General features: G+C 32.7%; 1 protein-coding gene across 1 annotated transcript in view; it reads right to left on the minus strand.

The window, feature by feature from the left end:
• LOC123310523 (ATP-binding cassette sub-family G member 1-like) overlaps nucleotides 1-14,564 on the minus strand; it is a 33,217-nt gene that overhangs the window by 9,975 nt on the left and 8,678 nt on the right. Inside the window, exon 2 of the mRNA XM_044894024.1 lies at nucleotides 1,305-1,422. Within this exon, the coding sequence (XP_044749959.1) occupies nucleotides 1,305-1,422 (118 nt within the window). The remainder of the gene's footprint in view (nucleotides 1-1,304; nucleotides 1,423-14,564) is intronic.

Genomic DNA, 14,564 nt, shown 5'->3' on the forward strand with positions numbered 1-14,564 from the left:
TCCTTCAGTCAACTTAATTGGAATATCTGCAAAAAATGTATTGAACTTATCTGCCAGAGATGAGTGATCACTTTGACTGAAAGACATTTCGTTTTGAACTTTATTGTTTGTCAGAGAATTAATCATCTTTCAGAAAGCCTTGGATTTATTTTCAGAATTCTTAATGATCTCGTTGAACTATTCTTTCTTCGTTGTGGACAAAAGAAAATCATATCTCCTTTTATTGGACTTAAAACATCCTTGAACTCCTTGAGCTAATGATATCACATAAAGTTTGCCTAGGGTTTCTATAGGTTTTTAAGTTTGTCTAAAAACACCTGATGAAAGTAGTGGATTAGCAACTTTAGGACAACACAACTGAAAAATATTCGAAAAACGCCTCAACTAACTTGTCATCTATATCTAATTATTCTCTTCTTAACAAATTTATTGTTTATTTTGTCGCCGCGATCACAAACATTCTCATTTTTCTCGTTTATGAATCTTCCTAATCAAATAAAGAGCTACCAGTTAAATGAGCATCTTCTCTGAAACTGCCTAAGATTGAATGAATTTCAGATGACGTCGGCCTAGGTAAGTTCAAACATCTCGAAGTACCAATGAGCAAATTAGTTCAAACCGAGTATATTAACCCAGTTCAAATTCGCTTGAAGAGTGAAAGCGCGTCTGGGTCATTAACTTTTTGGATGTACGTAATATTGCTTTATCAATTTCCATATTTCGCTAGTGAAATAGAGAGTTAGAAAGAGGTAAAACTGTACTAGGTACCACAGAAAAATGAAGATACTTATTCATAATAAACTATCACTAATTCTTGTTGAAACATTCATGAACTTAATATTTCCCACATATCAATTCCAGATGATGAAATGAAAAATGAAATACATTTAAAACAAGTGATGAATGAAAAGCAATTCTTGTTTGAACTACCTAAGTATTCTAAGCATAGATTTCGATAGTTAACAAAATAGAACATCAGAATAAACATGAAGATAGGCAGATATGGTAATATGAAGAAAAGGTAACAAGACTTTGCCAATATGATTATTCATTTAAGATTTAATTTGCTATCTACATTTGTTGATTTTTCTACTTTTCTTCTTCTGTAGTTCAATTTTGCACATCTTATTGGACATTGAAGAAAAGTAACATAAAAATTATTTCAATTGATAAAAATCGTTTACAGAACAATTTTCAATATACCAGAGTGGTTGAAAAATTATATACTCCATGAAACAATAAATCATTGCTTCATGAATGCATGTAATATTTACTCAAATTCGATTGAAATGAATGATACTCACTTATAACCAGCCAATATATTCAAAAGTGTACTTTTGCCAGCTCCAGAGGGTCCAAGTATTGCCGTAAGTTGTCCTGAATAGAATTGACCGTTGACATTTCTCAATATGAGTTTTGTACCTGCAAGGAAAAGAGTGCCGCTTAAAAATTGATTCGGATGAAAGTATAGCCGTGCGAAATTGAGAAATAACAACTTTCACATTCAACCACAAGAAAGATTTCGATAGTCAAAAATAGGAACAATTTAAAATCATTCACTAGGACGTATGACTCTATCCATTGCCTTTATTTTATTTGGTTGATTTTTATTTTGGGGATTCCCCCCAAGTAGGGAGATTCTGACCGCCACAGATTTTTTATATGTGCATCAATATTTATTTATTTACTAGCTAACCCAGTAGACGTTGCCCTGTCATAGCGATGGAATATTTAGTAATTGGAAGTAAAATGAGAAATGAAGAACATTGAGTTAGAAAAATATGAAAAGTGAAAAAAGTTTTTTGAACTTTTCATAAAAAAATTGATTGAGTAGGTACATATTAATATCTATAATATTATGTATTATTTCCATTTTTCATTTTGAGTTTACATTGAGTTTTTCATGGCAGTGACTCTTTTTTTATTGTAAAATAAAATTGAGGGTTTGTCAACACAGCAAAAGGCAACAGGCTACTACATACAATTGACCCTGTGAAAATCATGGATTTTCGAGATTAATGCTGCACACACTTGTGGTCAATTTATTTATCTTAATTGCGGATGCAAGTCGCGCTCCAAATTACTAATTGTCTTTTCAACGTTAATTAAAGAAGAATTTATATCACGGGACTTTCTCGCCATCCGCGTATGAGCCGTGAAGACTACCAGAATGTGGGTGTTGCCGGAATACTTGAACGATAAGTAGAAGTTACGAATATTACAATAGTTTCCACTTTCGTCGAAAAGATGGCAGTCTTTTTCAATTTCACCAGGATACGAATTGTAGCCAATGGCGAGACTTTTCGAGAAATTTTTTCATGTGGGAATTCATAGAAGAGATAATCGCAACTCGGAAAGTTGATAACATAAATGAATATTTGTTCTTCAATGAAAAAAAATTTTTTTTTCGTTTGACGAATGAAAAAATTTCTGACTTTCCGAGGTGACTAACTGATTGAACTGAATTATAACGAGAACCCCATATAAATTAGTGGTTTCTGAAGTAAGATATTCATTTTCGATGTTATTTCGTGTCAAAATATGTAGTATCAAAACTTCTACTAGGATTTCTTATAGATCTCCGAACTCAGATAGGTGAGCAATGAAATAATAGCTAATCGTTCCTTAATCACAGTGCACAGTGAATTGTGAATGAAAAACTTACGGAAACGACTAACGTTAGTATCATAATGGTAACTTATCATTATTCAACTGAAAGAACACACAAAAACGATGTTTTCCACAACCGCCATAAAAAAATAATTCGATAATAAGAGTTTTTATTTTTCTCTTCATCAGTGGTATAATACGAGCGTTTGCTAGATGCTAGGTGAATATAGAGTATTCACCGACTTACTTGGCATGAAATGAGAGTATATCAATGGTGCAAAACAAATGATCATTTAATGATAATATAATGATAATAGACTAACTCATTCTGTTGAAATGAACTTAAGACTCCTTATATAACTCCAAATTATATCCTAGATTTTGTCAAAAACTATTAATCATTTTCTTCATTGTCAATTGAAGGACAATTATATAATAAATTATATCCAAGAACGAATTGGACTTTTTTTTTGAACGATCAAGTACTGATTCAAAATGGCTGAGCAAACATCTTTTTTCGTATAATTCACAGTATCTCCTTTAAATGCTGATTAATGATATCTCTCGAAACGAGTTATTTGCGCCCTTGTTCCTAGCAACTAGAGCGTTACATAATTTTGCACAATTTCTTTTCTCTAAAATTTCGAGCCGAAACTCTCAGGTTTTAAATTTTGAAAGCCCGCTAAAGCTCCTGACTTCAAATCAGTTATTTCAATTCAATATATAAAAAGGCTAGGCATATCACATTTGGTTCATAACCTTAACATGGTAACAACAGAGCCTAATTCAGATACAAACGAAAAATATGTTCTTCGACTCAGGAATCTACGACTTGTTTAATTTCATGCTGTACATAAAATGAAAGTAAGATAATGATGAATATTCACCTCGTTTTTCTCAAGTAAAATTGCACAACATACCTGAAGATCATTAACTTCGTTGGTTCTTGTTTTTATTGAGAAAAAGCATTCCTTGGGAAATTAGCGGAATAATCATCAGTATTTGTCTTTGTTATAAGATTATGCTTTTTGCGACATTAAATTCAACGTCTTTTCCGTATAGCTTACTACATTCAATGTAAATATCCTAATGACACTTGATGGCTTGCCCAACTAGTTGAGAGAGATTGTATGTTATTTCTCATATATTTTTTATTTTAATGCACTCTCTAGTCACTAGCTCTGGGGGCACATTTAACAGGAGTCATTAGGAGGAGTTTATACCATGGGACTTTATCGCCATCCGTATAAGCCGCAAGGGGGGAAAGACTACCAGAATGTTGGCACTTGGACGATGAGTAGATGTTGAGAATATTACAATAGTTTTTACTTTCGTCGAAGAGATCGGAGAATTTTACGAACATCCTTTTACAATTCCAGCAGATTTCGAATTCTGGCCAATTGAGAGACTTTTCGAGGAATTTTTCATGTGGAAATTCATTGAAAAAATCATTTCACATCGAAAAGTGAATAACATGAATGAATATTCGTTCTTCAATGATTCGTTTGACGAATAACAAATTTTCTGACTTTCCGAGGTGACAAACTGATTGAATTGAATCATAATGATAACCCCATATAAATAAGTGGTTTCTGACGTAAGATATACCTTTTCCCGTTTTGAACTGAGGTGAACGGTGTACATCCCTCTTGAGCCATATAAGAAGCCGGCCTCTAACTTGAAATGAACTCAGTAAATTAAAGACAGTTTTTTCTTGTAAATATGGACGGACAGGTCGATTGGTAAGTATTTTAAATTGCTCTGTTTTTGATGTGAGAAAATGTAATAGAGTTTATCCAAACTTTACGAATATTTTTTTTTGATTGGCAATGCTTATTTTATTTTCAACGGCAATATCAAGTTGTATATGTTTCATATTAAAAAATATTTAATAAATTCATTAAAAAATTATGGAATCTGATTGAACTCAATGAAATAATTCAGGTTAATGTCATAGTTATTTAGCATTAGCATATTATATATTATATTATATTATTCATATATTACCTATTAGCATAGATATTTATTGGTTTGTCTTATTGTGAGAAAAAAACTTTTGTTGAAAAACCCGACAAAATACTCCACTTAGACGAAACCCATAAAATAGAAAGATTACTCTTGATTGGCTACGGAGATTGGTAGAGAACACAAAATATATTTTCAGAGATTCTGAGAGATATCCTGATTTATCTCCCATGTCAAAAAGTACCATTAATATCCTCGAAAGTCTTCGACAAGCAAATACCTACCTATTGACATTAAATTTTGAAAATGAATTATTTCATTGAGTTAAATCTAATTCCTCAATTTTCAACTTAGTTTCTAACTATCCTTCTAGGTTCAGTGTTCAAATTGATATACCTTGTAATGATACTCGTATATATTCAATGAGAAACATTTCTTGCGCAGTAGGTACATATGTATAAGTTTTTTCAGGAGTTATAATAAGCTTTATGAATACATATATCAACATATCATTAAATATGAGGAATTATCCCGTAATTGATTCATTTTCCGCAAGATTGAATTATAATTGTAATACAAAACTACTCCAATCATTCTAAAGTTCAAGAAGTAAAAAACGTTCGGAAATAAAACCAGAGGAAATTCCCGAAACAAGACTGGCAAGAAAATTCACTAGTCGATCAAAATACGATCGATTGTAACGAATTAATGATATCCTCACATGCATTAATTAAGGAGAATAATTTCGATTGCTTCCGTCAATTGTTTCGAGATGAGCAAAAGAGCCTAACCACTAGTCTGAATTGAATAATGCCAGCAGCACTAGACAGGCGAGATTCATAACAATGTCATTCAAGTAAGGTCTCGGAGTATTCACCATACTTGAATAGAGAAGTACAGGGTGGGCAAAATTCGATGAGATGGAACGGCATATTTCTATTGTTTTATGCACAGGCTTGGTTTTCTTCGCAGAAATCAAGAGCTTAAATAAAACGAAAATATTCCGTCAGAATAGTGGGTCTTATTTCTAGGCCTTGCTTTATATTGCACCATTTGCTAGACTTGTTTGAATACGTTCTTGAGAATTGGGAATAAGTACTTTAGCAGTAGTAATCTTTCAAATTTACAATATATGTAGTTGACAAGCTTCAAGGAATTGTTTTTATCGAGCGCAGCCAACGAAATATTCTTGTTTCTGCAGGAAATGTAAAACATTGCATTGAACCTAAACGAAGGGAAAGGTCACACATTATTCATGTAACCATATAACTAATTTCCATTTTTCCTACACTCCGATACAAGATAAACTTGACCGCAATTTTCTAGTTGCGTTGATTTTTATTTTCAACAATTACTGATAAAAATAGAAGTTCATCTATGTGATAAAAAAACTCTGAATTTTCAAAGCAATAAAAAAACTTATTTTTAAAGTCAACTAAACCTATTTTCATTTGTGCCTGCTTTTCTGTGAAGCAAATGATATACATAATCAATATAACATAACTTAATCAGTACCTATACCCACATACTCATAAAATGTAATGATAAGGAGGAAGCTTTGAAATGCTATTTTTTCCAAATGTATTCCTGAAGCTACTCAGTGGCACACTCACTTAGTAGCCTCGGTAGTAATAGATATGAATGGCAATGACAGATTATGTTCTTCTGCAATATCGAAAGGGAACAAATTATGATTTTTTGACCAACGTAAAGGGGTGAGAATTTTTTAGGCTTGTACCAAATATTCTAAAATCATTAGATGCAAGAGAAAGGTAGTGAAGTTTAATGAATAACATTTCATAAAATTACTGGATATTTTTCGAAACTTTAAATAGTCGAGTGTCACATGGAATTGAATTTTTGAACAAATTCTACCGCTTTTATTAAAGGTGATTATCGAAACGTAAATATTAATCAGAGGAAATATGTAAGCAATATGTTTATCAATATTGTTCAAAAATCTTAAAACACATAAAAGTTTGAAGAAACGCACCTCTTTATAAATATATAAAAATAGGTAACTCATGGATAACCTACGTTATTCTGTTTATCAATGTTTTTAGGTAGCAATAACAATAACAGAGTCTTTAACGCAAAAATTACGGAAGCGTGTAAACTAGAGATTTTTTCAGCTTCTTTATCAATGGACCAACCACAGCAGCAATCCCTTTAGATTCCTTGCAAAACTCATTTAGGAATAAACTGTGAAATAGTAAGTTTTGTTTTATTTTTAAAATCATCTGGAATAGAACAAGAAGTGCGGGATTTGGAGCCCAGAACACACTTTTCAGTCTAGATTATTATTTTATTAATTGATCAATATTAACGCTAATTATGGAATCATTCTTCAACATAAAGACAAAAAGATATCTCGATGAGACTATTCTTTTCGCCAGTCAACTTCTTGATACTGATAATCTTTGAACTAATAAAACGCTAGAAATGTTTTTTTATTTTTGAGCTCATTTATCTTATCGGAAATTTTCTCTTTATTTTGATCCTGAATTACTCCCTGTTTCCCTCTATAGAGGAAGTGGGCTGATGTCAATGTTCCTTATCAATGTGAATAACTGAAATTATTCAAATAAATGGCATTCATTCTTCCTTATCGTTGCGAAATGAATCATTATTAGTCAACAATACGACAAAACGTTTATTACCAAGTTTCACTTTGTTTACAATTCATCTTTACGTTAGTTTCTTAGCATAGGGCTATTCAAAGTCATCATACTCTTTTTTGACTATTGAGAGGGTTAATTAGCATCCGCATAAGTGGATTCTGAAGAAGCTCATTAGAAAATACTTATTACCAGAGAAGATTGGAACCGGGAAATTGAAATATATGCTGTATTTGCATCGAATCCTAAGAGAAAAATCACTAATTTCAAGCTATATTCTTCATAGAGATTTTCTTTGAAGCTGCTAGCAAAATATATAGGAGAACTTGAAAAATAAAAGCCGGAAAGAAAAGAATAAACAAATAAGCCCCAGCACATGTGAAAGGAGAAATAAAACGATCAAGAAAGAGATTGCCTGGTACTGAAAAAGGCGCATGTTTAGTGGGTACTCGAACTTATTCTTCGATTTTACCCCTACTTTTTTTAAGGTTGGCATTTCTGTATTATAATTTTCATCAAAATAATCAATTTGAAAAGTTCAATGAAAAGATAATAAATCAAAACCCAAATAAATAAACCGCAATTAACAGTTACAATTCCATCTTGAACACTCAAGCCATGCTATATAATGATCACAAGTTATAACTATGCCACCGAAATCGATGTTTGAGAGTTCTACTTCACAATTGACAGAGATAAGCAATGTAATAGCCTTCAGCTTCCAACTCCAATTATAATATAGCTGAGATTAGATCGAAGAAAAAACATATTGCACTTTAGGCACAGCAATAGTTTTTATGGTGTCCTTCTAAGAACTTCCTTATTATTTGATGATCTATATCTGCATCGGATGTTTTGACATCGTAGATACGAAGATACTCTCAAGATACTCCAATGAATATTATATTATTAATCCTCTAATATGCAGCATCTTCCTCCTTACGCGCTCTTCCGCATCTGTGTGTTCATTTATTCGTCTACTATATTGAGGCTACTTCTTTGACTCATCTGTTTAGTCATGTTGATTACAAAATAGAGCCCAGCAGGACTAGCCCTTGGTTGACCCACTTTTTATATAAATTTCAGAATTCAACACAAATATTACAATATTCACTATATCTTCTTAATAAAATAAATGAGAACCTCTTGAAGAATTAACAAATAATTTTTTTTAAAGCAGATTGCTTTGACAAAAAAGTCATCTCACATCACAGCAACGCTAAATCAATATTCTCTTTTGAAACAAGAAACAAGCTATACTCCGTTGATTGCTCAACTAGGCCTGTTTTGGTTCGCTCTTCTCATTTGATCTTTATGGAAATTTAGTACCACTACATTTCAGCAGAGTTAATCACAACAGCAATTAGTAATATGAGTCACGTATTAGAACGCTATGGGAGATCTGTTTAATATTCCCAGCAACCATTGGTGAGGTGCATTAAATTGAAAGAATGAAATAAATGGAACAAGGAATCTCTGAACAATGGGTAATTCAAGCAATAATCGCCCTGTTTTCAAGTGTGAGTGTCACACTTGAACCATTTCAATCATTTTTTCGTAGTTTTCTAAGATTCATGATGGAAATGTAAATGGTGGTGTAGTCTATCTACACCATCGACTTCTATAGTAGATGGAAATGACTGTTTTTTCTCATCTATGAGCTACTGTAAAGAGAATTTCAGAATCAGTAATTTTGATGGAATCCTCTATTTGGAATCAAATCGAATTTTAATGATTGAATTTGTTCGTCATTTCACAGCAACCATCTTGAATTCATGAATTAAAAAAAATAAAGAGGAATTTCCAAATTCCACTTGAAATGATTGTTTTTCAATGAAGATATTTTTTATCGAGAATGACATGATCCATTTCAATATCGTCGCAATCAGCTTATTGAGTAAATTAAAATAATACATCGGTCCAGATTCAGCATTCGTGAACCATTCTAGTCAATATCAGGACCAAGTTGATAATTTCGTATGTTCCAAATATTGTCGAGTATGTTTACTTTCGCTAGAGATGAACACCACAGAAAATGTGAACACTTTCTCGCAGACTCCATGACCTGCATTGTTGAAATATTCAAGTAGTAACTATTTGTAGAGAACCGTTGACGCCAAACTCAGTCAGAGAAGATCGATAATAAACTCATGGTTAGATAGATACTCATCTATCTGTCTGAAACACTACCAAGTGAAGGGTCTTTGACCTGCTTAAAATCGATTAAATTATTATCATATTATACAATACAGTGAAATGGGTACAACGATGCTAGTTGCATAAGAATACACAAGTTTACTTCGAAATAGAAATGGGATGTCGAACTCGTTATGCGGACCTCTCCTTTATTACTCGCTGTTCATTGATTGTAAACAATAGACTTAACCGAATTGGGTTTGAACGCTTTGCAATTCAAATCAATGTACGACGTTGGACAAAAAAGATCAAGGGTTACAATATATTATAGTGTCCACAGAAAGTGGACTGTATTACAACAAGCGTATCAACAGTTTTTATATTATTAGATAAGCCTATATTTTTGGGTAGTTCATTCCAATATATTATAGAGGGAAACGAATTTAATGTGTCTCCTATTAAAAACATTTTATACGCACACATACTAAAGATGCGGAAAAAATGCAGTGGGAAATTCCTTCTGCAAAAAAATTAAGAGGAGTTTATACCACGGGACTTTCTCGCCCTCCGTATAAGGCGTGAAGGGAGAAAGACTACCAGAATGTGGGGTGTTGCCAGAACACTTGAACGATAAGTGGAAGTTACGAATATCACAACAGTTTCCACTTTCGTCGAAAAGATGACAACAATCGTATTATTTCAATTTCACCAGGACACGAATTGTAGTCAATGGCGATACTTTTCGAGAATTTTTTTCATGTGGAAATTCATAAAAGAGATAATTTCACCTCGGAAAGTTAATAACAAGAATGAACATTTTTTCTTCAATGAAAAATTTTTTTAATTTTTTTCCGTTTGACAAATAAAAAAATATCTGACTTTCCGTGATGACGAACTGGTTGAATGAATTATAATGAAAACCCCATATAAATTAGTGGTTTCTGACGTAAGATATTCATTTCCTCTTTTTGAACTGACTACTAGACACCTCTTGATATCTTATGCAGAAACATGGGATCAAATATGCCCCCCTTCCTAGATATTGGGTGTCAAAACTTAACTTTGATAAAATTCAAAGAGCAAGGGATATTGCGTCAAGATTTTCTATATGTTGAGAGATTCTTATTATTTAAAAAAAATAAAATAAAAATAAGATCACAACTAAAACAACTGTTTGTTTATAGTGAAGTTATCAAGAGTTACCCCAAAGGGCATAGTGCTAATCCTATTTGGATTATTTGGCGTGTTTCTTGAATTAAAGATAATCCAGTATTAATGCTCTAAATCCAAACATTCCTAAGAAAAAGGTTCTCAAAGAGTAGAAAATGGAATACTGAAAGGCTAACAACATAACGAGAATTATAACAAAATATCTCTTGCTATTTGAATATTATCGATGAAAAAGTGAGAAAAGTTTAGAATTTCTAAGATGATTTAAATCTGACAATTTCTTACAAACAGGTTGTTAACAATGCATACTATATATAAACACCCTGATTGACATCTGGTACTTGCTAGTTCTTGCTAGACTGGAGTTTCCTCATTATTATTTATTGAAATTATTATTTACGGGTGTTGATTGTTTTATCACCAATGATTTCTATATATCTGGATTTTTTCAATCGAATAACAAGCTCTTCTAGAAATGACATTACTTCAGTTCATGGTAAGTTTATAAATACAGAAGTGCAGCTGGAAAATTTTATCAGTTATAAACAACATACTCTTCTGAATATTTCCTATAAATAACAAAAAAGACAAAGAAAAAAACAATCTCAGAAGAGTTTCCAGAATCTTGAACTGCGATTAATATCTCAAACATCACGTTCGGAAGCCATGCATGCATTTCACGAGGAAATCGGTTAAATGCAAGTCTTCAGAAAATAGAAGGAATATGGTAACTCAATCGTAAACGTCGTCTTTGTAGACTATTCCAGGTCAGGAGCTTGAAAGGGATTCTTTCTTTCACCTAGGGCAATAACCTTCGTTGCTCTCGTTGAGCAAGTGGAGCTGGTAAGTACAGCCATCCAACTAACTGAATGGTTCGCTGAAAATGTTTCCAGCATGTACTTTAGAAAGGAATATTTGTCCGTGGAGGTTTGTTGAATCCCATTCATTATTACTCCATCTACTATTGGTAGAAACCATTAATCTTCGAGATTAATAGGCAACATGTATATTGATTGCTACCGACTATAGATATAATTATATGTGTAACGAAATGTCGTTATTATGGAATATGCGATTAAAGACCGCTCAAAAAAGAGAATATGAGAGTATCATGACAAAAAATCAAGAAATTCGTAAAAACCCCAATGAACTCGAATAAGGAGAACCAAGATACAGCGACAGACTGATGGACTGGATGAATTCCACCTTATCCAAAAATGCTTGGTTTGGACGATGCAGCCTTTCAGAGGTTGCTACAATATTTTCTAATAATTTCCAAATGACCGCTTTTTTCCAACAAAATTTTGTGCAATGTCTAACATCAAAAACCGGAACTCACAGTGTCAATTTGAAGTTTTTTTATTAACCTAATAAAAATGTTCTAGGTGTTCTAGTAATTCGAACCCTAAATCACGAATTTTTTGCATGCCTCCATGAGATTTGTCTGCAAAAACTAAACAACTCCGGATAGCTTTCCGCATCTTTTCTCTTTAATTTCTTCCCGTAGAGTGGTCAGTAATGTCGAATAGTAATTTCCGGTTAATGTTCTACCCTTATCCAAAAAATCAATCATGATTACTCCATGGCAATTCCAAAAAACTGAAGCAAGAACTTTTTCAGCAGATTTTTTGACTCGAAACTTCTTAGGTCTTGAAGAACCAGAGTGTCGCCATTCCATCGATTGTTGCTTCGTTTCTGGATCGTAGAAATGTACCCAAGCCTCGTCCATAGTAACTATGCGGTTTAAGAAGTCTACATCGTTTTCAAATCGAGCACAGATCGAACGCGATGCTTCTACCCTTGCACGCTTTTGGTCAACATTCAAACATTTGGGGATTCATTTATCAGCAATTTTTCTCATGTCCAAATTGACGTGAACTATATGATGCACGCGTTCGTATGAAATATTCAGTGCTTCAGATATCCGTTTTAGCCCAATTCGACGGTCTGATAAAATCATGTCATGAACTGCATCGATATTTTCGGTGACTGACACAGAAACTGGCCCTTTCGATCGGTCAACATCTTCAATGGAAAATTTACCTCTTTTGAAGTTTGCAGTCTAATTTTTCACGGTCGCATACGAAGGACATTGATCACCTACAAGGGTATTGAGCATGTCTGCTTACCTCTTAACCCTTTTAAATACAGGTACTTGATGATGGCACGATACTCCAATTTTTCGATTTTCACAATTTAGGTAGACATCTTCTTTTTTTTAATTCATTGAGTAACTCTGATTTACTTTTTTAACTCAAACTTCACACTGACACTTCTAATGAATTTTTATGAATGGAACTGGTCTAGGCTAACTAGATATCAATACATCCTCGTATATCCCTATCAAAATACGTCCCCTTTCATAAATCCATAACGTTACTGGTTATTAGGTAAGTGGTAAGTTTCAAGTTGAAGAACCTTATTAAGTCTCAAATCGGAATTCCTTATCAAATATCCCTCATTCGTTATACAGCCGTTTCGAACTAATCAAAGAAGTGGCAAGTAACATTAATAATAATAGGTATGGGTATTTTATAATATATCATTGTGCAATTACTGAAAAAATAATATAGCCAGGAGGGTAATTCTTGTAATCATCTTTCTTGAGGTTAATTAAAATACGCAGTTGATTATAGCACTTAACTTTTACTATTCTGAATATTGTCTATTATTACATATTTCTTAATCAACTGATTTTATCAATGTACTATGCAAAAATCTACTACTCCACCAAAAATTGCGATTTCCTAAAAGTAGGCCAATCGTTCCGTTTCAGAGAATAGACGAAGTGAAATAGCAGTTCCATCAAACCATGAAAAACTATAGCATGGTTGGTGATTATGCATCCATTCTCTATTTCAGCAGTTTCGTGTTATATCCCGCAATGCGGTAGAATGTTGGATGAAGATAACATTACATATTTTTTTCACTTTTGTCTGCCAAGGTATAGTTTCATCTATTCGGAGAAGTCTCAATCTATCGAAAAAGAATATAGACTAAACAAAACATAAGTGTCTAACAATCGAAAGTTGATGAGATCAAAGATCACGAAACAGGATCAATACGATATTAGACTGCACAGCGATTATTTCCAATTTTTTTTTTATTATTAGCATTAATATTATACCAAACAAATTACAAGATAGCGAACTTTATAAATATCTCTGGAAGCTTGAGATCCTAGACCAACTAATCATGATTGATTTGTTGAAATCCTCACATCAGATATAAAAGAATGGGCGCTAGTCAGTCTAGTCTGTCACAGCTTATTTAATCGAAATCATTCGTGGAGGGAGGAGGGAGATATGGAATTAGATTGTGAAGGAATCTATAATTTAGAATAAAATATGGTATAACGAAGCCATTAACAAATTTAGGTTAGAGCAAATTTTATTCTTTCAAAATACAACAGCACTTTGTGTTTTCGTCAACATCAGCTTATGAAGAGCAGAGGGAGATTCACATTTTCATGTCCACTCATATAATAAAAACATTTTTCTCCACGAATGGATTAGGAAAAAGGGTAAAATTTAACCAATTTTTTCAACAATGAATTCGATAGTTTAAGAAAAACAGAACATAAGGCTCCATTTATGTGACGAGAAGTATTACTCAGGTTAATAAAACAATGTATGAAATGTTCCAACAAAAATCATTGAATCAACCAAAATCAGAGTTCATGAAAACAAAATAAGTCCTCCGTTTGCCATGAAGATGTTTTTAGATGCAAAATATAAAAACCATCAGAGTGCAAAAATTGAGTGCAATAAGGCTGCTATCGAAACTTTTAGTTTTGAAATCGGGAAATGTGACATAATAAACTAATAGTTGAAAACTGGCATGCATTCTAGATAAAATAATCTTGGAAAGTTAATCAAACCAGTCATTTCGTTATTCCACAATGTTTTCATGATATAATTGATATAAAAGCTTTTCCAGAGATTTTTTTATGTGACTTCCTTTATCGAAATAAATAAACGATCTAGAAGATGGAGGAGAGTTTCATATTATTGAAAGACGAAGAGTTTTAAGCCTGAGAACTATCCTGCTGTGCAAGCCTAAAAA

This window comes from Coccinella septempunctata, chromosome 3, assembly GCF_907165205.1.
Source record: "Coccinella septempunctata chromosome 3, icCocSept1.1, whole genome shotgun sequence".
NCBI classification, from domain to species: Eukaryota; Metazoa; Arthropoda; class Insecta; order Coleoptera; family Coccinellidae; genus Coccinella; species Coccinella septempunctata.